At 39.1% G+C, this 24,106-nt stretch overlaps 1 protein-coding gene across 1 annotated transcript in view; it reads left to right on the top strand.

The window, feature by feature from the left end:
• Positions 1 to 9,130: 9,130 nt before the first annotated feature.
• Positions 9,131 to 24,106, top strand: part of LOC120516534 (guanine nucleotide-binding protein G(I)/G(S)/G(O) subunit gamma-4) — a 52,907-nt gene continuing 37,931 nt past the window's right edge. Inside the window, exons 1-2 of the mRNA XM_039738274.1 lie at positions 9,131 to 9,515; positions 22,079 to 22,184. Coding sequence (XP_039594208.1) covers positions 22,086 to 22,184 — 99 coding nt within the window. The 5' untranslated portion in view covers positions 9,131 to 9,515; positions 22,079 to 22,085. The remainder of the gene's footprint in view (positions 9,516 to 22,078; positions 22,185 to 24,106) is intronic.

Genomic DNA, 24,106 nt, shown 5'->3' with positions numbered 1-24,106 from the left:
CAGAAAGAAAGCGCAATGCTCAAAATTCATAAATATATGATCCATAAAGCAAGGTATTAAGTGGAGGTTAAAATAAACTCAATAAACAAATCAATACATTAAAACAAGATAAAAAAAAAAGACACTGGCAGAAAACAGTCCTTTTTAAAAAAAGCCCGCTGCATTCCTCTTTTAACTGGTGGCTACTCTTCTTGTCCTGTAAGGGCCTTGCAGCAGAGGAGCCACCCTAACAGCAGACGCAGCTGACCTTCCTTCAGGTCCAGCAGTCTGCCATCCCATGGCTACGGAAAGGCTCCCTCGCCGGACCAAGACTTGGTCCTCCATGGCCAGGGTGCTCATGCTGAGGCTCTCCTCCCAGGTCTCTTTGACCCCTGCTGCCTTCCGGGTCTTATATGGCGAGTCGCTCCTTTAACACACACTGCTGTGGCTCCCCAAGTTGCTCAGCCAGAGTGATTACTCCTTGAGCCCCGGGCATCAGGCTCTCACTTCCCAGCTGCCTGCCTTCTCTCACTCATGCCTGCTCTCCTCTGTCTCTGTCTCTACTTCTGTCTTTTCTTGATCCTCCACTCTCACACTCACGCTTCCTCTTTTAAAATGGGGGTGTGGTATGGACAACCACATTGCATCTGGGAACCACTCTCGCCATGCTACCACACCCCCAACCCACAAAGACGCAATTTCAGTGATTATTTATTTAAAAAGATTCCGATCAGCCGTGTACCTCACTTTACCACAGATGCACCTGAGATATATTTCAAGTGTCATAGCAAAGGGTGTAAATACTTGTGCCAATTGGATATTTCAGTTTTTTATTTTAAATAGATTTACAAAAAATAATGAAATCCTTCCTTTACTTTGTTATTCTGGGGTATTAATATAGCAAAAAATTGAAATTAAATGATTTTAGCGCAAGGCTACAAAATATCAAAAAGCAAAAAAATGAAGTGGTCTGAATACTTTCTGAATCCACTCAATCTATCCATACATTCATTCATCCATCCATCCTAAAACTGTGATATTGATGGGTGGAGGAGCGTTTGTTCTAAGTGTTGTCAGTAGAAGTGTGAGCCAGGATTTAGTAGTAGTAGTATTAAAGTCACAAGTACAGATTACAGTGAAATTCGTACTTGAATGTATGACCAACATGCAATGCCTCGCCCCTGTCTAGCACCATTTAATTTAATAAAAAGCACAAATTAGCTTACACAATGTTCTCCTTTCCTCTGTTCATGTCCAGTATATTTCCCTTGGTAAATTGTTTTCAGGTGATGGTCCATGCACAGCCTTCCACCTGTCAAAGAAGCAGGGTTATGAAAGATATAAATACCAATATGTCGTCTAATAAATAATACTTATTTTGATTTTCAGAAATCATTTGATAAGGTCCCACATGAGAGGTTGTGAATCAAACTAAAAGTGGGAGTTCAGGGTGTTTAAATGAAAACTCAGGAAGCAGAAGGTGATGGTGCAAGGAACCATGTCAGAATTGGATGATGTTAGGAGTGGTGACCCTCAAGGGCCAGTGCTGGGGCCGCTGCTTATAATAATCTAATTCAGACTAATTAAAGAGGAACTTGGGCAGATTTGTGGTAAATATAATTTAATGTAAGTAAATGCAAAGTATTACATGCAGGAGTTAAAAATATTAGGTTTAAATACACAATGGGAGGCCTGTATTTTGAAAATACACCTTATATGAAAGACTAGGGGTAATAGTGGACTCATCACTGCCTACATCAAGACAGTATTCAGAAGCAATAAAGGAGGCTAACAGAATGTTCGTTATATAGCATCACTTCTGTGTAGAGTGCTAAGTCAAAAGAGGTTATACTTAAGCTTTATAATACACTAATGAGACCGCATTGGGAGTACTGAATGCTGTTTTGGTCTCCTGGCTACAAAAAAGACATACAAGTGCTAAAGAATGTCCAGAGAAGAGCAACCACACTGATTTCAGGACTGCAAGGGGAGGAGTTTTGCTTTTATTTTAGGCAAACGAAGATAAAGAGGTGACATGATTGAAGTGTTACTTTAAAGAACACAGGAGCATATTGGAAATGTATTTTCTCACAGAGAACTATAGACACGTGGGATAAATTACACTGGGTTTGCTGTAAGACTTTAGACACCTTTAAACCGTGGCATGGTACCATATATCAACAGTATGGGATAAATGGTGTTAGAGATGAGCCTTTCTAGAGAGGATCTTTATTATCAGCATAAACGCAAAGGAACACAGAGCACTTACATTAAATGCAACACCAAAAAAGCTACTCTTCCCCGACCAGTTTGTTAAAAACACCCCATTATTTAGGGTGTCTTTCTGCTTAGCTGAAACACAACACAACCACAACATAGGTGTCTAAGCCCTTGACACCTTCCCCTCAAAGATGGACCCTTTTTTTCTTGATACAGTTAGTTCTGTAACTAAATGTTCTTCACATTAAAGTTAAGTCAATAATCACATTTAGCATTACTTAAAATCATTGTTATGAAAAGGTTTAATCTGTTTCTCTGCCTGAACTGGTTACAGATGAACCTTGCAATGTACTTTAAGTTAACAAATGACCTTCATCATTTTTTTGTTTTTTTCTTGTTCCATTGGTAGAGGGCAAGCCTTTCTCTCTTTTTTTATCCTTCCTCCTGGCATACAGGTGGAATTTCTTGCGGTTCCTCCATTTCTCTTATTGCTTTTGAGAGAGAGCAATGTAAGAGCGTGGGGTCTGTACTCTCCCTAGCACTTCAGCTACAGTAGACTCTACCACTTTTTTTCATCATCCAGTTTTATCAAGATGGGATTGCCTGGGTGTAGTGGGGGTAGTTTTCTGTCCCTAAGTTTCTTGTTATAATCGTAAGCCTGTTTTCCTTTACCAACTTTATTCCTTTTACAAACCTCTGTCTCGTCAGGCCATTCTGACAATAGATTCTTTTGTAGCATCGACAGAGCTGACCTTATTTTTCTTCATGTTAACAGATCTGTTGGACTTGCACTGGTAGAATTGGTTGTAGTTGCTTGTTAAGTCATCAGCACTAAAGGAAGATGTTTTTGTTACGAAATACTCTTGCCACACTGAATCTGCCCTTTTCAGTGTGTCAGTTTGCTTGAGCATGGTTGGAACTTGATGTATAATATTCAAAGTCATACTGTGTCTGTCATTCCCTGTTTTCATTCTTCACTCAAACTGCTGACCATTGTCATGCAGTATTTGTTTGAGTACACAGAACCTTACAAAGATGCCTTTGAGTCAACTGATGACTTGTCCAGTTGTTACAGTTGGTAAATGGAGCATTCATCTGGAGTAATAATCAGAAACAGTTAAATAGCCTCTTCCTTTACAGTTTCAAAGGTCTATGCCAGTGTGTTGCCATGGCCTTTCCGACTGTGGCATAGGATTAAGCTGCCCCTTTCTTGCCGTTTTTCTGTGCGTGATTCAATACTGGCAGTTCTCTATTCTTTCCTTAATACTGAAGGTTGTCACTGGCCATTCCCCTATCATTTAAAAAAAATTTTTTGACCTTTTTATATTCCTATGCGACCACCATCCTTGATTCTCTTTTAAGATGTCAGTTCACAGTGATTCTGGAAATACGATTAGACTTTCTATTGTTATTAACCCAGCCGCTTCTGACAATGTAAATTTCTCTTACATGAGGTGGTACGTTCTTTGTTCAATCAGGCCATCCTTCTTTTGTTAAATTCCAGATCACTTGCAGTTAATCATTAGATGTTGTCTCTTCTTTCAACTTATCTGTTTTTTTCATTGATGCTGGACAGCTTTCTATTACCTCATTAACTTGACTCGCTACTTCTTCAGAGCTGATGGCTGTATATTTTGGGCTCTGAATAGGGCCTCTGCCACCACTAGTTTTTCTAGATGCAAATTCAGCTGTTACATTAAAGCACATCAGCCTGAGCAGTAATCGCTAGCATTTTACAAATCTGGTGTTGAGATCCCTTCTTATTAATTTAGGGGATCAGTGGCTGTTTTTTTTTTTGTGTTGTGCCTTGTCTTTTCCAAAGATTATTATGTCGTCCACATATACCACTAGTCCTTCTAACTGCTACAGCAGCTAAATCATTTTATTTGAAATATTTCTGGTATATATGTTGCACATGGAGTAATATATGTAGGGAGAAATCTGCTTTCCGCTTCGAGTGGGATTTGTCAACGTGCACTTGCAGCATCGAGTAAAAAAATATTCTGGCGCCGTAGCATTAAACTGCCCGATACAGTCTAGTTTTCCTCCTGGGCTGGTCAGGGTTGTATCTGCTTTCTGTACATCGCTCTCTGTATATCTGTTTGTCAATAACCACAGCATCTGGTCCTGTGTCTAACTTGAAATAAACCTGCTTAACGACTATGTTCAACGTCACTATCCGGTGCTGTATGATGCTTTTCTCATTGTGGATCACTCCTAGGTAGAAATTGTTTTCCATTTTGCCTATCGTACCCTCTCATATTGACTTAGAGTGGCATACTCTTGCCACTCTTAATTTGCACTGATAGGTGGCAGGATTACTTTCTAAATACTGACAGATTTCAGCTGCTTTCTTTCCATGCCTTTTTGCACCTCCTTTTGTTCATGTGTTCAATACTTATTTCCTATGTTATTCCACTTTATTACTGTTATGGTGTATAAAATCTGTACATTTTGGTTTCCATTATATTTTGTTCAAGACAAGACAGCAGATGAAATTAACAAATTAAAGCAGGTTTTCTTCCCTTACACCTTACTTTTATAACACTTGTTCATAGCTTCGTGCTAATTTGGTTTTATAGCCTGGGAAAGGATGCTGAGCTAATACCTCAGGCTATTGATTACTTTATGGATGGACATCTGGAACAACAGTTTGGTTTACAGCCTGGGACAGGAAGAACTATTGATACCTCAGAGCACATCAAAGGTTTTATTGTATGGGAAAACGGACATTGAATTAATTCATCAATCATTTGGACAGCCAGCCAATCAGGTGCATGTGTTGTGAAACCAAGGCATGACATTTCATAATAAATATGCCTTGGTTTGGAAAGCAAGATGAGAGAGAAGCAAAGGGAGAAGAAGAGAGAAGCAAAGGGAGAAGAAGAGAGAAGAAGCAAAGAAGAAGAGGAACGGACGAAGACGGCCCTGGTCGTCAGAAAGGCATCATGAACATCGATTGCTAAATCAAACGCCTTCCTGGGACATTCATCCTTGTCATCTGTAACTTTTTCGTAAGCTTTTTCTAAAGACTATATATATTCAGACTTTCCTATCACTACCTATTTTCTAGTATTCTTTGTTCTTGTGGTATTATTATTATTATTGTAATAAATACCATGCAGCTTTTAACTTCCAATGCTTTGTCTTAATGTCTAGAGTGATTGAAGTAATAAGTTAGATTTCTTTGAGCACCTGGTGACAGCCGGATTTTGCCATTATTTCTGTGCTGCGAGGTTTATATGGCTGAGAGTGAGAGCGCTATACTCAACAGAAGGAACAAATACGAGAAAGAAGGTATTCTTGGCTGATGAATGGCCTATAGTCAAGAGTGCTGAGTCTTTGTATGTTTAAATGTATTCTTGTAGACCAAAAGTAATATTTAGGTCTGAGATATCACTAAAACATCGTATTGTTCGTGCTGAAAATAAGTAAGTCTCTTGAAGTGCTGAATGACAGGCTGTTATTCCTATAGCACTTGTGTGGTTTATAGTGCTATGGGTTAATCAGTGTGTGTGTGTCATTCATGGAGCACTGTTGTGGTTAGGGTCTGTGTGTGTGTTTATCTATGTGTGTGTGTGTTCATCTTAAAGTGCAACAGTAGACCAACCCGATAACGAACTTGACGAGAACACTTACCCTTGAGGAAACAGGTAAAAGGGCAAGTGGAGGGAAATACCACGATAATACAATTACATATAACTTATGGACGGACTTACCTGTTTTGATTTCTTTGTATATGTGGGTTAATTGGGTTGTTACTGACATCTGGTGAAAATTTCATGACAATAGCCCCATTAGAAATATATTTGCTGAGAAAAAACTTGAAGTGCTCAATACTTATTTTTCCCACTGTATATCCAAAACCGCAGATTTCCTTTAGTTTAAACAACGAACAACGCTGCCTTCTGGCTTCTGTTAATGTTGATAAAAGCATGCATGTCCGTGGATACCATTTGTTTTAGGTACAAGGTATTCATCGAATTTTGCAGTTACTGTATGAAAATCATTTACATCTTTCCAGTACTTGAAATTATCTATCTATATATATAATTCACTAAGGCAAGACACCCATGGAAAGCACGCCGGAAGGGGCGTGGATTCACTAAGCTGCCGACAAGTAAGACATCTATGGCGCACGCAGGGAGAGCCACGTCCACCAACTCCAAGACCATTGGATACGACAAAAAAGACAAAAAGAACGGCGTCATTTATATTCGTCTGTCGTAGAGGCTTCATGTTAGTGATGGGAAGTTCGGATCATTTTACCGACTCTAACCTTTGAGTCTCGTTCAGCAAAATGAATGAATCATTTTTCGAGTCATTTTGTTCAATTCTGTTTCCGGCTCAGACTGCATAGGTTAAGCTTATGGGGCTGTCACGTTATGAACGAACGACTCAAACCCAAAGACTCGAGAGATGAACTAATCAATTCTGTTTCCGGCTCAGACTGAGTTGGTTAAGCGTATGGGGCTGTCACGTGATGAACGAACGACTTGAAAAACCCGAAGACTCGAAACAAGTGAATCAATTCCAATACAGAACGAATCACTCCCACGAGACGACTCGTTCTTCCCGAGTCACATTAAAGATTCGTTCAAAATGAACGAATTGTTCAAGAACGACCCATCACTACTTAATGTACCTCCGAGCCACCTTGACTGTTCATAGAGGCATGTTTCTCGTGGAGGTTAGTCGCCATATGCAGCGTGTAAAACGGTTTACGAGGGGTATCCCATGGGATCCTTAAAACAATCCTTTACAACTGAGGTTAAAACACAATGAAGTAAGCAGTCTTTAAAACCGAGTTTTGTTACGACCACGACGCGTGCACCATAGCAAACTGTTTTACACGCTACATACAGCAATTCGCATCTGCGACAAACATGCGTCTTCTTCACTCACGGACAATTATGTTGCTCTCTCCAGAGTTCCATCTTTTCATTCACTTTCTGTTGTATCCTCAAACCCTCCCTTTTTAGACAACTGTGTCTTTCCAGAAGTGTTCAACCATCAATAAATAATTATGCGGTGTTTGTTATGCCGCAGGTTCACCATTGTTTTGTATTTTGCTCTCTCCAGAGTTCCATCTTTTCATTCACTTACTGTTGTATTCTCACACCAACCCGTTTTAGACAACCGTTTCTTTCCAGAAGTGTTTAGCATTCAATAAATAATTATGCATGAAATTGAGCGTGTGTCTACCCGGCATGGGTAAGCCGTTGAACCCCATTCGGGCTGCAAACTGTGGAATTCCCACTAAGTGCGACTCATACGCTCCCACTGGTTGCGTCCCTACCCTTTGTGCACACCCCCCTCCCACCTCGCTACTACTGTGGTCGGGTGTCTTGGTGGATTATATTTAGAAAAGCAGCCAACGACTCAAGTGACGAGTTGGAGGTGGGCACATGAGCGGGCAGTATATATTGAACGAGAATTCAGGAGACTAGCATGACGGACGGAGCTGAATGGACGTCCTTCTCCTCTCCTCCAGTTTCACACTCCGCGCCGTGCACCCCCATCCCTCCGTTTGGCAAGAGAAGGCGCGATTGCGGTCCGCCAGTTTTCAGTCATGGAGGACTGTGTGTTGGTTTGTTCCGTGCATTGTTACAATGTTGCTTTTGTTGCTGATTTATTACATTACCGATTTTTCAAATGTTAATTTTCTCCCTGTGCTTAAAAATCATTAAAAAACTGGCCTGATTATGCGGCGTATGGTACGCCGCGGGTTGGCTAGTACAGTATATTAACGGCCTCCATTTCCATGGAATATATAGTATTAAGGCGATAACCTGTGGTTTTACTTTCCTTATCCTGAAGCTTTGTTGCAATTCTATATCTAGAATTCAAGATCGTGCAGTAGGATGAGTGAAGTCAAAACTGTCAGATGGATTGGAATTTCTTTTTTTTTCCAGTCCTTTATGTTACCGACACCTACACTTATGATAACATATCAGAGACAAGACAGCATTTAAAGAAACTTTCTTTATTATTCGCTTAAACACGGATCACTTACTGTACATTAACTGCCAATGCACCACCAAAAAAAGCTACATTCATTCCCCTATCAGTCTATTCAAAACGCCTCATAATTAAGTATCTCCTTCTGGTTGGTTGAAACATACCTCAACCAAACCTAGCAGCCTAATCCATTGAAACATTGGCCATAAAGAAGAGAGCCTTTGGCACAACTGATGGGTTGTTTATATCTGACTAGAACCTGGTGGTCAGGTTGCCTGTTTAGTGCAGTCTTTTAATTTATCTTCTTCTTCTTTAGGCTGCTCCCGTTGGGGGTTGCCACAGCGGATCATCTTCATCCATATCATAGTCTTTTAATTTATATCTAAATAGTGTTGGGTTTTATGAATGCCATGGACTTAGCCTTAATGTTTCTTTCATATTTTACTTTTAATTTATTCCATTAATCATGCTCCAGCGTATGATGAACACGGCATCTATAATGTTTTTGTTGCACTTTTTTTTCCGCTTCTCAAACTCTTTGAGTACGTGTTCTCTGCGTCTGCTCTGGCATCACTCAAGTCCTCTCTTTCCGTATGCCCGCCTACTCTGGAGCGCATGTAGCGGGCAGCTGCTCGTGAACCTTGTGTGTGTGCGCGCGCACAGCAGCTGGGAGACCCGGTGATGTAAAGCATGATGTAAAACGAAGCGGGGAAGCCTGCTGGTTACTTTTTTCATCAGCGTTCTGCTGCATCGAGTGAGTGAATGTGGTGGAGTGGATTGTTGATAAACTAACAATTAAAAATACAATTTTAATACGGGTGGCACAGGGTCCCGCGGGTAGCTCTACATTTTTAAGAGTACTTACCAGAAACGTTACACTGGGGGTCACAATAAGCACACCATCCTAACAACCCCGCCCATACATATAGCGGGGGCGGGGCGCGTGAGTCGCGTGCTGGAGCGAGTCGTGACAGTCCTCCTTGCGCTCTGTAGTTCCCTCGTCTGAGAGACAGAGAGAGAGAGAGAGAGAGAGAGGGAGAGGTCTTTCCCGGTTGTATTCATCAGTGGTCCGTCGCTCCAGGTCCTTCTGCGGCTCAAGCATCACCCCCAAGTGTCCTCATCGAAAAGGAGCACCGGAGTGCAGCGGGCGCGTGACCAGCAGAGCTCCGGATTAGGGTGGCACACTCTATAGCATGCCGGCGACGAAACGTCTTAAACGGTGAACGGGCACATTCTCTTGGGTGCGCCGGAGCTTGTCTCCATAGGCATTACCTCTTCATCTTATTGTGCTTCTGATTGTCCACGCGAGGCACAAACCCCCAAGTGGCGCGTCTTTGTCTAGCGGTGCACTTCAGGTAAGCAATTCCCATCCCCTCCCCCGCACCTGTCACCCGGGCAGACACCCATTCCATTTGCACCTTGTACCAAAAATGTGGTTTTATGCAATACAGCGACGGGTCAGAAGTATTTCTTTACAGTGCATTATCGAAGGCGGTAGAATTAGATCACGATGGGGTTTTCAATGTAGTTAGTGATACGTGTGCGTGGTGGCGAGAAGAGCCGTTTCACCGTACAGATCTACCTTACAATCTAAGATAACGCAGCGGGCAGCATCGTAGGTAGAGCTGGGAATAAAAGAAGCACAAGATCAGCAGTGTGTTCTTCAGCTTTGCCTGCCAGGCAGCAAAATGAGAAACGATTACCCCACCCCCAGTGTGACAGGCGAGCGGTGGTCTGACCCACATAAATTACTTGCGGAGTGCTCGTCAGCAGAATCCGGTGGCTAGTCTTCAGTTGTGAAAGAGCTTAGCAGCAGCTGATGAAAAGTTTAATGTGCGAGAAGGATGGCCGCATGTGTAATTAAACAAGTACTTAAGAATGCGTGGCCTTCGCTAATATTTTAGCGTTTTTACAGGTAGTTTTTTGTTGTTTTTAACATAAAAAAGCCGTTTCGTCCTTTACGTCCTTATCTATCTATCATATAGAGTCTTACTTTATCTATCTATCTATCTATCTATCTATCTATCTATCTATCTATCTATCTATCTATCTATCTATCTATCTATCTATCATGGTTTTCTCCACATTTTCCGTAGTTTACATTTTAATTACTAACAATGCTTGACTATTCAACTGTTTATTTGTCACAGTCAGTTTTGGAGCATCTTTAGATTTTCTTGGATCAAATGCAATTTTTTACCTTGGTATCACTTTTTTGCCTTTCCATACATAATTTAAAATCTTTTGCATATCATTCTTGCAGAAGAGTAGCTGTTTTTTTTTGTAAATTATTCTTTAAGACAGCAGAGGCTTCAGAACACATACAATGAAAAACTAGTTGTTCTTTTACACATGTAGAAGATGGTAAAATTGTCGATCCCTCTGTCTTTTAGGTTAATTTTGTTACATTTTTCCCCAAATAATCCATCAAGCCTTTTAATAAATGATGCCATATATTGGATAGAAGCTATGGTAGTATGGTAGCATTATTGTGAATCCTGAAGCTATGAGAACACACAGGTGAGTCTTAGGAACAGTGTCAATGAATCTGTAGATCAGAGGAGGTCAGATAAGAATATAGTGCATATAGATGCATAGTTGACCATTCTATATTAATATGATATGGTGAAGTGTGATTTGTATGCAAACCAAAATAATCCATTTTATTAAATAGGTAAGAGGTTTAGATGATGGAAGGTTTTGTTCTTTTCAAACTTCAGTGGACTCAGTGTTTTGGGGTTTTCCTTTTTGTAAATCGGAATTATTAAATAAAACAGATTTTCACTCCATTGAATATTCTGTTTTGGCTTGTAGATATCAATTTGTTACTGCCAGTTGACTCATTAGTACTCTTAGATGATTGTACTGTATTTTGCATTCTAAGTTTGCACCTGTTCTTTTTTACAGTAAGGTTTTGTAGCACTGCATAAAAGAAAGATTACCTAAAGATGTTTGCAAACCAAATTGTGTGAAGAAATTACAAATGTATTGGTTACCTTTATATGAAATTATTGCTAGCGAACTACTGAGAAGCTTTAATCCATCCACGTTCTGAATCATATTTTTCATTACTGAGTCACGGAGAACCAAAGTTCATTCCAGGGCCTTTCAGTTTCAGGCAGGGGCTGACTAACCTTGAAAGTAATGACATGCAATTATTTGGCACATCCCCTTATTTACTATTTGTGGACCAATTTAGAATCAGCGATTAATAATAAGATTGTTCATCTTTGGGATGTTGTAAGAAACAAATACATTTAACAGAACAAAAATACAAACATGTATCTGCAAGGTATACCTAAAAATGACAAATACAAAAATCAATAATGATACTGATTACATTTTTGTAAACCATGCAAATCTGATCTCCTGAAAATGAATTGAGAACAAATGTAGTTAAAGGGCACAGGGACTGATCAATGCCAACTTTGGGAGTGCTACAAGTGAAACAACATTATTTACATATAAAAAATGTGCTTATTAACATTGTACTTGCAATATAATGAGTTTTTAATAATTTTAATATTGAAAGTAATAATTATGGGGTGACACAATGGTAAGACCAGGTGGCTCACAGCTCCAGGAGGCTAGAGTTTAATCCCAGACCAATTAATGTCCTCCTTGGAATCTGCAGGAACACCAGAGAAACAACAGGCAGGTTACATAAAATATCAATTAAATTCACCAACTCCTATAATGAAACATTAAATTTGAGCACCAGTGCTTCTAATCTTTATAATTTGAGTTTATCCGCATCCATAATTGCAATTTTTGTAGTCAGACATAGCATTAAAAATGCTTTACAAATCTATAAAGTCTTAATAGTGTATTACAAATCTATAATATCTTCCATAGTGTAATCTGAAGGTATCAAACTTTTCAGCATCATCGTGTCCTTCAGGCTGATGCATTAAGCACCCCATCCTCAGGGCCAAACATCTTAAATTGTTATAAAACAAATCCATTAACTATTAAAGTAAAATATAAAACTAGCATATGATAATTATTGTTCCTTTGGGTCTGCACATTATCACCGTGCCTTCTTCAGGTATTCTGTTTATTCTCCTACAGATGTGTAGGTTAGGTTGATGACTAAGTTTAAATTGGACTAGAAAAATGAGTGAGTGGGAGTGGGAGTGACACCCCATCCAAGACTGGTTTTGCCTTCTACCCAGTGTTGTTACGGAAGCTTTCAAATCTGTAGCCTTGAACTGGATTGAAAAGGTTCAGGAAATTGTTTATTGGATGATATGCTACCTAATATGTAGACTTAGGCAGAATGTTTAGCACTGATGCCTCACACTGATTAAGCCCAGGTTTAACTTCTAGTTGTGGACTGTCCTACTTGCAATTTGCATGTTTTCAGCATTTTTAATAAGTTTCCTCAAGGTATCCTTGATTTTTTTCCCACCGTCCACAGACCGGTTAGATTTGCTGATATTGCTAAATTGCATCTGTATTAGCGATGCTGTACATCTTCTTTGTGACCTACAAGCATTCAGGTCTTTCAGGCAAAGAAAAGTGCGTCAGCAGAAGTGTGTCAAAAAACATGATTGGGGTTCTTTTTCACCAATAGCATTATGCCTGTATAACGCCTCACTGTGACTATGGGTGCGCTTTTTATTATAAGCAAAGTCAGGAGTTTCTTTTTCTTTTTAGTTTTCCTTCATTGAAGTCATTCTGTTATGAAATTGTAAGGCGGGTTGTTGTTTGTTATAATAATATTTCTTGTGTTGTTGTAAAAAGGCAAATTTCATCTAGGGACAGATATCTATCTATCTATCTATCTATCTATCTATCTATCTATCTATCTATCTATCTATCTATCTATCTATCTATCTATCTATCTATCTATCTATCTATCTATCTATCTATCTATCTAAACACATGACTGTTCCTGTTTGCTCATTAATTGGTGTCTCACCCTCTGTGAGGCCCTAAATTGTGTTTATTTTGAACCAAAAAAATCATTCCATGGGGAATGAATGAATGTGGTGCTCACATGTTTAACTGATAAACTGTTTGTTTATAATAGCATCTTCTTTAAGTCAATACTGTTCTATATATATCTTGATACAGTGCATCCAGAACGTATTCACAGCGCATCACTTTTTCCACATTTTGTTATGTTACAGCCTTATTCCAAAATGCATTCAATTCATTTTTTTCCTCAGAATTCTACACACAACACCCCATAATGACAACGTGAAAAAGTTTACTTGAGATTTTTGCAAATGTATTAAAAATAAAAAAAATGAGAAAGCACATGTACATAAGTATTCACAGCCTTTGCCATGAAGCTCCAAATTGAGCTCAGGTGCATCCTGTTTCCCCTGATCATCCTTGAGATGTTTCTGCAGCTTAATTGGAGTTCACCTGTGGTAAATTCAGTTGATTGGACATGATTTGGAAAGGCACACACCTGTCTATATAAGGTCCCACAGTTGACAGTTCATGTCAGAGCACAAACCAAGCATGAAGTCAAAGGAATTGTCTGTAGACCTCCAAGACAGGATTGTCTCGAGGCACAAATCTGGGGAAGGTTACAGAAAAATTTCTGCTGCTTTGAAGGTCCCATTGAGCACAGTGGCCTCCATCACCCGTAAGTGGAAGAAGTTCGAAACCACCAGGACTCTTCCTAGAGCTGGCCGTCCATCTAAACTGAGCGATAAGGGGAGAAGGGCCTTAGTCAGGGAGGTGACCAAGAACCCAATGATCACTGTGTCAGAGCTCCAGAGGTCCTCTGTGGAGAGAGGAGAACCTTCCAGAAGGACAACCATCTCTGCAGCAGTCCACCAATCAGGCCTGTATGGTAGAGTGGCCAGACCAGAAGCCACTCCTTAGTAAAAGGCACATGGCAGCCCGCCTGAGTTTGCCAAAAGGCACCTGAAGGAGTCTCAGACCATGAGAAACAAAATTCTCTGGTCTGATGAGACAAAGATTGAACTCTTTGGTGTGAATGCCAGTTGTCACGTTTGGAGGAAACCAGGTACCGCTCATCACCAGGCCAATACCATCCCTACAGTGAAGCATGGTGGTGGCAGCATCATGCTGTGGGGATGTTTTTCAGCGGCAGGAACTGGGAGACTAGTCAGGATAAACGGAAAGATGACTGCAGCAATGTACAGAGACATCCTGGATGAAAACCTGCTCCAGAGCGCTCTTGACCTCAGACTGGGGCGACGGTTCATCTTTCAGCAGGACAACGACCCTAAGCACACAGCCAAGATATCAAAGGAGTGGCTTCAGGACAACTCTGTGAATGTCCTTGAGTGGCCCAGCCAGAGCCCAGACTTGAATCCGATTGAACATCTCTGGAGAGATCTTAAAATGGCTGTGCACCGACACTTCCCATCTAACCTGATGGAGCTTGAGAGGTGCTGCAAAGAGGAATGGGCGAAACTGGCCAAGGATAGGTGTGCCAAGCTTGTGGCATCATATTCAAAAAGACTTGAGGCTGTAATTGCTGCCAAAGGTGCATTGACAAAGTATTGAGCAAAGGCTGTGAATACTTATGTACATGTGATTTCTCAGTTTTTATTTTTTAATAAATTTGCAAAAACTTCAAGTAAACTTTTTCACGTTGTCATTATGGGGTGTTGTGTGTAGAATTCTGAGGAAAAAAATGAATTTAATCCATTTTGGAATAAGCCTGTAACATAACAAAATGTGGAAAAAGTGATGCGCTGTGAATACTTTCTGGATGCACTGTATATATATGTATAGTTATTTATTGTACTTTATTAATCCCAAAGGAAATTACTTGGTTTTTCGCATACCCCTTGGGGTCAGAGCGCAGGGTCAGCCATTGTACAGCGCCCCTGAAGCAATTGAAGTTTAAGGGCCTTGCTCAAGGGCCAAGCAGAGTAGGATCTCTTTTTTTTGGCAGTGATGGGGATTCGAACTGGCAACCTTCGAGATACTAGCACAGATCCTTAGCCTCAGAGCCACCATATATTTATTTTTATATATATATATATATATATATATATATATATATATATATATATATATATATATATATATATATATATATATATATATATATATATATATATATATATATATATATATATATATATATACATATATATATATATATATATATATATATACATACACATATATATATATATATATATATATACATACATATATATATATATATATATAAAATTTATTTTATTTTTTCTTTTTCATTTACAAAGCAGCAGGCACACTGGGTGTGCTTTCTCGAATCGCACAGTAAGCCACTGGTGAGGACTGAACCAATAATTTTCTGAAAGAACAAGGCACAGCTTCACCCCATTTAAATCCAATCAAGTAAAAAGGAGACTGAACTCAGAAACAATTCAAACTAAACAACGTACTGTAAAATGACTGCAGCAAAGGGTTGATAAACTGTCTTTAGTTAACAATCTGAGTTTAATGATGTTGGTGAATCACAGCCTCAATGCATTGATGCTATGTAATTAATTAGAAGCCAAATACCATGTTTTAAACCGCTTTAACTTAGTCTCATATGCAAATAACTGAGCACTAACAGGGGTGTGTTTTTAAAACACACAAATATCCAGAACAAATATGGCCAAACCTATATACCTTTGCCTTGAATTCATCCTTTCACATCAAATTTGTGAAAATAAGTGAAAATATCAGTTTTAACTTTACTGCCCCAGCTATTATGGATAGAATTTTAGAATTCGTACTTTGCACGCAGGTTGCCACTGTGCTATTGCAAATCAGAGTTAGCTTCTTGTAGTTGAGCTTACACTGTATTTACTTTATACTGTATTAAATTCTAATTTTACCAGAATGTACTGTTACTGTATATTATTGTCCATATTAAATTATATTTTCAAAGTTTGTCCCAGGTTTTGGGGATCATCCAGTCATTTTTGTTACTCCTCATATTTTACTGTTCTTAAGTACAGTAGTTAGTTACAACAGGCAGCACAATGTCAAATACAATCTTCTAAAGAGTGAAGTCTAAAGCATTCTTTGGTGATAGAATCCACAATGCTGATTAGCCAAGCTTTAATTAATTAACCAATTTAGCTTCTTATCGATTTATTTTAATTGAATCAATCAAGTTGTAATTAGTCAAGTGAATAATATCTCAGCAGAGGGCCTTAAAGCATTAGCTTACATCGTGTTCTTCCATTACCCGTCCACTCAAAGTAAACTCGGTGCGTTTTTCAGTATTCTTGGAGTGCCAAAAAGTGATATGAGCAGAAGGGATGAGAAATAGTAATAGAAGTTTTTAATTCCATCACAAGCAGAACTGAGCTGAGATTTTTGTTTTAACTTCAGAATTTAAAAAAGCACACATCCTGTGATTTGTATTTCCTTGTTTTGCTCTTTGTTTTTCCTCCTACCTCATTGCCTAATAATAATGATTGTCAGCAAATACAGGTTCAAAACTGCAAATTATTTCTCCAGTACAAAAAAAAATTACCTTCTGAAATCTAAATCATAAAGGCACAAAGTAACTAAAGAGCCATTCCTTCCTTTTTTCCTTTTTTTTTTTTTAACCAGCTATCCAGGTCATGGTCGCAAAGGGCTACAGCCTGGTCTGGCAAAATGAGGTTCAAGGCAGGAATTGACCCTGGACGTGGTACCAATCCATCATCAGAGACACTCAAGCATACTTATAAACTCATTTAGTTACATTTTATTATGCTTTATTTGTGACATGACTGGTTGGAAGGCAAGGGCATCTAATTAAAAAATGAAGATCTGATCACCCAGAAAAGAATGAAGGTTTTATATTAAAAATAACCTACTGCATAATGTTACCTATGTGTTTTTATTTATTTGTTTTTTTAGTCAGCTATCCCCATCCCTTGCAAACTACAATGATTGATTGGACTGGGAATAGCTGGCATGACCAAGGTCAAGAGGCCTTAGCTAAAAATGGATTATTGCAGCCATATGGAATGGGTGGTGCAAGATTATCTTTATGGGGGTCATCATTTTCTCTGTTGAGTTCATCACTCCCACTTTTGTTTTATAGTGTAGACGACCTTTCCTCAAATTTATTACTCAGCAAGCTGATTGCCTCAAGAGGTGATATTGTTGTAGCATTAGTTTATGTTGATCTTAAAGATGTCTTTAACACCCCTTCTCTGTCTTTAAAACACTGATTCTCAACCAAGCATCCCATAGGATAGTGTGTTGATCTCTCTTTTATGACTGTGTGACCAAAACAGCTCTCACTCCATCATTAAATTTAAAGCTGACACCACCACCATAGTAAGATTGAACCACACATGATGAGAAGGGTAAAAGGAAAGAGTTTTTGCTTTCTAATACTATGGGTTTAGAGCATGAACATCTCCATTAATGAAACCAAAAGTGCTGGTCAAAGACTTCAGAAATCAGGAGGAAAACCACACTGCCATTTGTATTGAGGAGGATGCTGTTTAAATGGTCAGCAACTTTAATTTTCTTAGAATCTCCTTCACTAACAATCTGCAGTAGGCACAACACACATTGACTGAATCAGGAAGATTCATTAATGCCATTACTTCCACAGATATCAGAACAAAGCCTGCATGTCTCCATCAATGTTCACTAGCTGCATAACATCCTGATACTGTATGGCCTCGCACTACAGAGGATGACTACAGTAAGTCAGATCAGAATATTACTGATAAACCATTCCCAATGTGAACACTCATAAAATTATAATTGCTGGGGGATTTTAATTGTGTTTTAAATCCACTCTTAGATAGGTCTCCTGTCACAGGGGTGATGACATCTCTATACCGTTTGTAACTGACCACAACTTATCAGACCCCTGGAGATTTCTAAACCTAAACTCAAAAACATATCCCTTCCACTGAATTTATTCTTTTTTTGTAGATAACTATTTCTTGCCTACGATTAAATCTTGCAAGTATGACACTATTGTTATTTCCGACCATGCCCTTCTGATCTTGGAGATAAAATCATTATGCCCCACATATTCATCTCACAGATGGCGTCTTAACCCACTTTTATTAGCAGAGAACTTTACAGAATTTATATCAAAACAAATCAGTTTTTTTCTGGAGACAAATATATCCACAGAGGTCTCTGCAGGAATACTCTGGGAAACCCTGAAGGCCTTCTTAAGAGGACAGATTATCTCATATCATTCCCACAGAAATAAATTGGAAACCAAGCAGGTATCAAAGCTAATTAGCAAAATTACTAGAATAGACCAGGAACATGCCAGGTGTCCAAGTGAGGCTCTACATAGGAAAAGGCAGGCTCTGCATTCAGAACTCAACCTCTTGACATCTAAAGAAACTGAACAACTCATTTTTAAATCAAGACATCATTACTGTGAACATGGAGAGAAAGCTAATAAGCTTTTAACTCAACAAATTCACAAGCAAGAAGTTCGCAATGCAATCCCCGCAATCGCCAACACAAACAGAGACATAATCATTGACCATAAAAATATAATGCACACATTTAGAGATTACTATAAATCCTTATATTCTACTGAGTTTAAAAAAGACAAGACACAATCTAATGTATTTCTGGATGCATTAGAGATACCACAAATAGATACTCTTAGTGCAGAGGAATTGGCTAAACCGTCGGCACTATCAGATTATTAACTGCTATAAAGTGACTTCAGAGTGGGAAAGCAGCAGGCCCTGATGGCAACCCTGCCGAATTTTATAAGAAGTTCTCCACTCAGCTAGCTACCCTCCTATTAGCAACATTCACAGAAGCTAGAGACAATAAAATTCTACCTCAAACTTTTTGTCAAGCATTAATCACTGTCTTTCCTAAACAAAATAAGGACGTATTACAATGTGCATCATACAGACCAATTTCACTTCTGAATAATGATGTTAAGATACTCTCCAAAGTCCTAGCTAGGATGGAGAATATTACTGATAACGTAAGCCTTGTTTGCAGGGTATATGTAATACATGTTGCTTTAGAAAAAGCTTATTAAAGATATCCATTGTTATGTACCAACACATTTTATATCCCTTTATTCTGGCAAATGGTACAGTACAGTTAGATCATTATTAGATTTAGATATTATCCACAGTTTCTTAAAGGCACTCATAATGACAACTGTGTTATGTGTACTGTACCCAACACCTGATGTTGTATTTATTGTCTGGTGTGTAGTGCTGTCACTAGCCCATGGGAGACATGCAGTTAGGAATCACTATGTACATATGGCAATAAACATCAATTTCATCATGCTGTGTTTGATATGTAGAAAACCAAAAGCCTTGGCAATTTGATATCTAACTACAAGGCAACATAGTATTGTGGTAGACATTAGTTGCGTCAGTGATTATGCTTCAATAGTCATCTTGAGACTCAGACTTGAAAGGGAGGATACCCTACGGAAAGTAGGTGGCATGTCTCCTGTACTACTCTTCTTCCATACTGTCCCTGTTTTTGCCAAAGGTGGGCTGTCTGACTGAAAACCATAAATGCAGTTCTGATTACTACATTTTATAAGAGGAATGGCATACAGTAATGCATTTTTTCATTGTGAGCACAAATATGAGACTCATTATGCTTATGTTGTCTTGTGAATGAGAAATACAGTTAATTGCAGACTTGTATTTGTAATTCCAGTTTCAACATGCCACATATGAAATACAGTGGGGGAAATAATTATTTGATCCTCTGCTGAATTTGTAAGTTTTCTTACTTACAAAGAAATGAACAGTCTCTAATTTTTATGCTAGCTTCATTTAAATGGAGAGAGACAGAATATCAACCAAAAATCCATGTACCGGCAAACTTAAGACAGGTCCTTTATATGTGCCTTCTTGAGCAGGGGGACCTTGCAAGCGCTGCAAGATTTCCATCCATTACGGCATAGTGTGTTACCAATGGTGTTGTTGGTGACTATGATCATTAACAAGCTCCTCCTGTGTAGTTTTGGGCTCATGATCATCCTCACCCCATGAGGCAAGATCTTGTATGGAGCTCCAGACTAAGGGCGATTGACAGTCATTTCATATTTCTTCCATTTCTGAATAATCACACCAAGAGTTCTCATCTTCTCACCAAGCTCCTTGCTGATGGTCTTGTAGCCCATTCCAGCCTTGTGCAGGTCTACAGTCTTGTCCCTGACGTCCTTTGACAGGTCTTTGAACTTGTCCATAGTGGTGGAGAGGTTGGAATGGAAGAAACTGCTTCTGTGGTCAGGCGTGCTTTATACACATAACGAGTTAAGATCAGGAGTATCTGTGATTGATTGCAATCTGTGGGAGCCAGAATTCTGGCTGGGTTGTAGGGAATCAAATACTTATTTCACTCAATGACATGTAAATCAATTTATAACTTTTATGTAATGTGTTTTTTTTTCTGGATTTTTGATTGATATTCTGTCTCTCTCCATTAAAAGGAAACTGCCATAAAAATTAGAGACTATTCATTTCTTTGTAAGTGAGCAAATTTACAAAATCAGCAGGGGATCAAATACTTATTTCCCCCACCGTAAGTGTTTGATTGTTGGTAGTGCTGAACCTTACATCAATAGCATGAGTTGCTGGACATCTTACTAGTTTAGTGCAGTACTACTCTCAATCCAGAAGAGAGGTCATCACCCTCAGCATCTCTGTTTAATCTGCCTGGTAAATCTATGACTCATTTTCTTCTGGCCAGCTTGTCCAGTTCAACAATTTAAAGATGTTCTAGATGTCTGACAATATATAGAAAGTGTGCTTAAGCTGTAGCCAAGTAAAGAGCTTACTTGTAGGCATCAGCATCCCATGTACCCAGATTTAGCCTGCATTAAATCATCATATTCATCACTGTTGTGGTTTAGCAGGGAGCATTATCTCCATTAGTGGACCAGGTTCAATTCTAGGAAATACACTGTGGAAATGTAGTTCCGTTTACGGTACCACCACAGAGCCACAACAGTAGCAAAATAAGAATAACATGCAATTATGATATCATTTGTACGTAGCTTGTATTACAGAATACAATATACAATCCACATCACACTCTGCCTGGGACACACCAGATAAATATCAGCATGATTAATGTTGCTGTGGCAGTTAGGATACTCACTCTCTTTCACTTTCTCCTTATCAGTTTGCTGAGGTGCTCTGGTGTGGGCAGACAAGATTAGAGAGTGGAAGGTTATGGGAGGACTACAATTCAAATGTCACAGAGTTGAGCATGTCCGGGGTTATGGTACCATAAACCAACCAGCGTTCAACAGGAGGTTATCCCTTTTTGCTGTACATTTCCAGAAACAAACAATCTTATCAGCATTTCTCCTGGCACAGCCCGAGAAGTATTTTCTTCCAGAATGATACAGCACAATAATGAAAACAAAAAGCCAGAGTGTATAATAATGGAAAAACAAGTAATGCGACACAATAATAAGCACAAGGAAAATATGTATTGTATATGAAATGATACTACTTCATAAGAGGGCTATTTATACAGTATGAGGTCAAATTTTATCAGATGCACAGAGCGCAGCGACATGTTGAATAGAAACTGATCTTTATCACTTAATACAGCTGTATATATGCTTTTAACTTCCAGTTGGACCATCCCCTCATCTCGTCTAGTTGTTTGATTGAATGTTTATTAAATTAAGCATTAAAATGTAGAATGATGAAGTGAGCTCTTCAAAAATGAAAGGTTTTGATAAATCTTGTGAACCATAATTTCTTGTCAAATATGTGTAACCTGCCAATTGTTTTAGGAATTTTTCAGGTTCCCATTAGTTTAAGGCTGATAGGAGAACTGACAGCCTTTTTATGTTGATGTTATGATTTGTTCTGATATGTCTTTACACATTTTTTACCATTTTTAATTTCATTTAAATTGCTTTATAACTGTACTCTTCACTTGAAAAATCATGTAATTTACTCCAAAGATTGGTGGGTACTATTAAGTTCAGTTATTATTTTTTATTTAGGAAAATCATGAAAGACGGCATGGCAAACAACAGCACAGCCAGCATATCTCAGGCAAGGAAAGCAGTGGAACAGCTCAAAATGGAAGCCTGTATGGACAGGATAAAGGTATGGGAGGCTTTATCTAGCTAATCATGTTTTTAACTATTTTTATAAAATCATTCATGCTTACAAGTTAATCATAAATGTTGCAATAAATCTTTCATAGTTGTTTTAAATGTGAAAGCAGAACCCAGATTGAAATCCATCCATCTATTATCCAACCTGCTATATCCTAACTACAAGGTCATAGGGGTCTGCTGGAGCCAATCCCAGCCAACACAGGACTCAAGGCAGGAAGCACACCCTGGGCAGGGCACACACACACACACACACACACACACACACACACACACACACACACACATGGGACAATTTAGGATCACCAGTTCACCCAACCTGTATGTCTTTGGACTGTGGGAGGAAACCCACGCAGACATGTGGAGAGCATGCAAACTCCACGCAGGGAGGACCCGGGAAGCAAACCCAGGTCTCCTTACTGTGAGGCAGCAGCGCTACCCACTGTGTCACCGTGCCGCCCCCAGATTGAAATGGACTGCAAAAATACAGTCATATGAAAAATTTTGTGAACCCCTCTCAGCCCGCATCATAATTTACTCTCCTTTCAATAAAAAAGATAACAGTGGTATGTCTTTCATTTCCTAGGAACATCTGAGTTCCGGGGTGTTTTCCGAACAAAGATTTTTAGTGAAGCAGTATTTAGTTTTATGAAATTAAATCAAATGTGAAAAACTGACTGTGCAAAAATAAGGGTCCCCTTGTAATTTTGCTGATTTGAATGCATGTAACTGCTTAATATTGATTATTTGCAACACCAAATTGGTTGGATTAGCTCTTTAAGCCTTGAACTTCATAGACAGGTGTGTCCAATCATGAGAAAAGGTATTTAAGGTGGACAATTGCAAGTTGTGCTTCCCTTTGACTCTCCTCTGAAGAGTAACAGCATGGGATCCTCAAAGCAACTCTCAAAAGATCTGAAAACAAAGATTGTTCAGTATCCTGGTTTAGGGGAAGGCTACAAAAAGCAATCTCGGAGGTTTAAACTGTCAGTTTCAACTGTAAGGAATGGAATCAGGAAATGGAAGGCCACAGGCACAGTTGCTGTTAAACCCAGCAGGTCTGGCAGACCAAGAAAAAATACAGGAGCGACATATGCGCAGGATTGTGAGAATGGTTACAGACAACCCACAGATCACCTCCAAAGACCTGCAAGAACATCTTGTGCAGATGGTGTATCTGTACATTGTTCTACAATTCAGCGCAATTTGCACAAAGAACATCTGTATGGCAGGGTGATGAGAAAGAAGCCCTTTCTGCACTCACGCCACAAACAGAGTCGCTTGTTGTATGCAAATGCTCATTTAGACAAGCCAGATTTATTTTTAAACAAAGTGCTTTGGACTGATGAAACAAAAATGGAGTTATTTGGTCCAAGAAAAACACCTGCTACCTACTGTCAAATTTGGTGGAGGTTCCATCATGCTATGGGATTGTGTGGCTAGTTCAGGGACTGGTGCGCTTGTTAAAGTCGAGGGTCGGATGAATTCAACCCAAAATCAACAAATTCTTCAAAATAATGTTCAAGCATCAGTCACAAAGTTGAAGTTACGCAGGGGTTGGATATTCCAACAAGACGATGACCCAAAACACAGATCGAAGTCTACAAAGGCATTCATGCAGAGGAAGAAGTACGTTCTGGAATGGCCGTCACAGTCCCCGGACTTGAATATCATCGAAAATCTATGGGATGATTTGAAGCAGGCTGCCCATGCTCAGCAGCCATCAAATTTAACTGAACTGGAGAAATTTTGTATGAAAGAATGGTCAAGAATACCTCCGTCCAGAATCCAGACATTAATCAAAGGCTATAGGAGGCGTCTAGAGGCTGTTATATTTGTAAAAGGAGGCTCAACTAAGTACTGACGTCATATCTCTGTTGGGGTGCCCAAATTTATGCACCTCTCTAATTT

The sequence above is a fragment of the Polypterus senegalus genome, chromosome 16 (assembly GCF_016835505.1).
Source record: "Polypterus senegalus isolate Bchr_013 chromosome 16, ASM1683550v1, whole genome shotgun sequence".
Classification (NCBI taxonomy): Eukaryota; Metazoa; Chordata; class Cladistia; order Polypteriformes; family Polypteridae; genus Polypterus; species Polypterus senegalus.
Note: the sequence above shows the minus strand (reverse complement) of the source record. Positions and strands in the feature narration are given on the sequence as shown.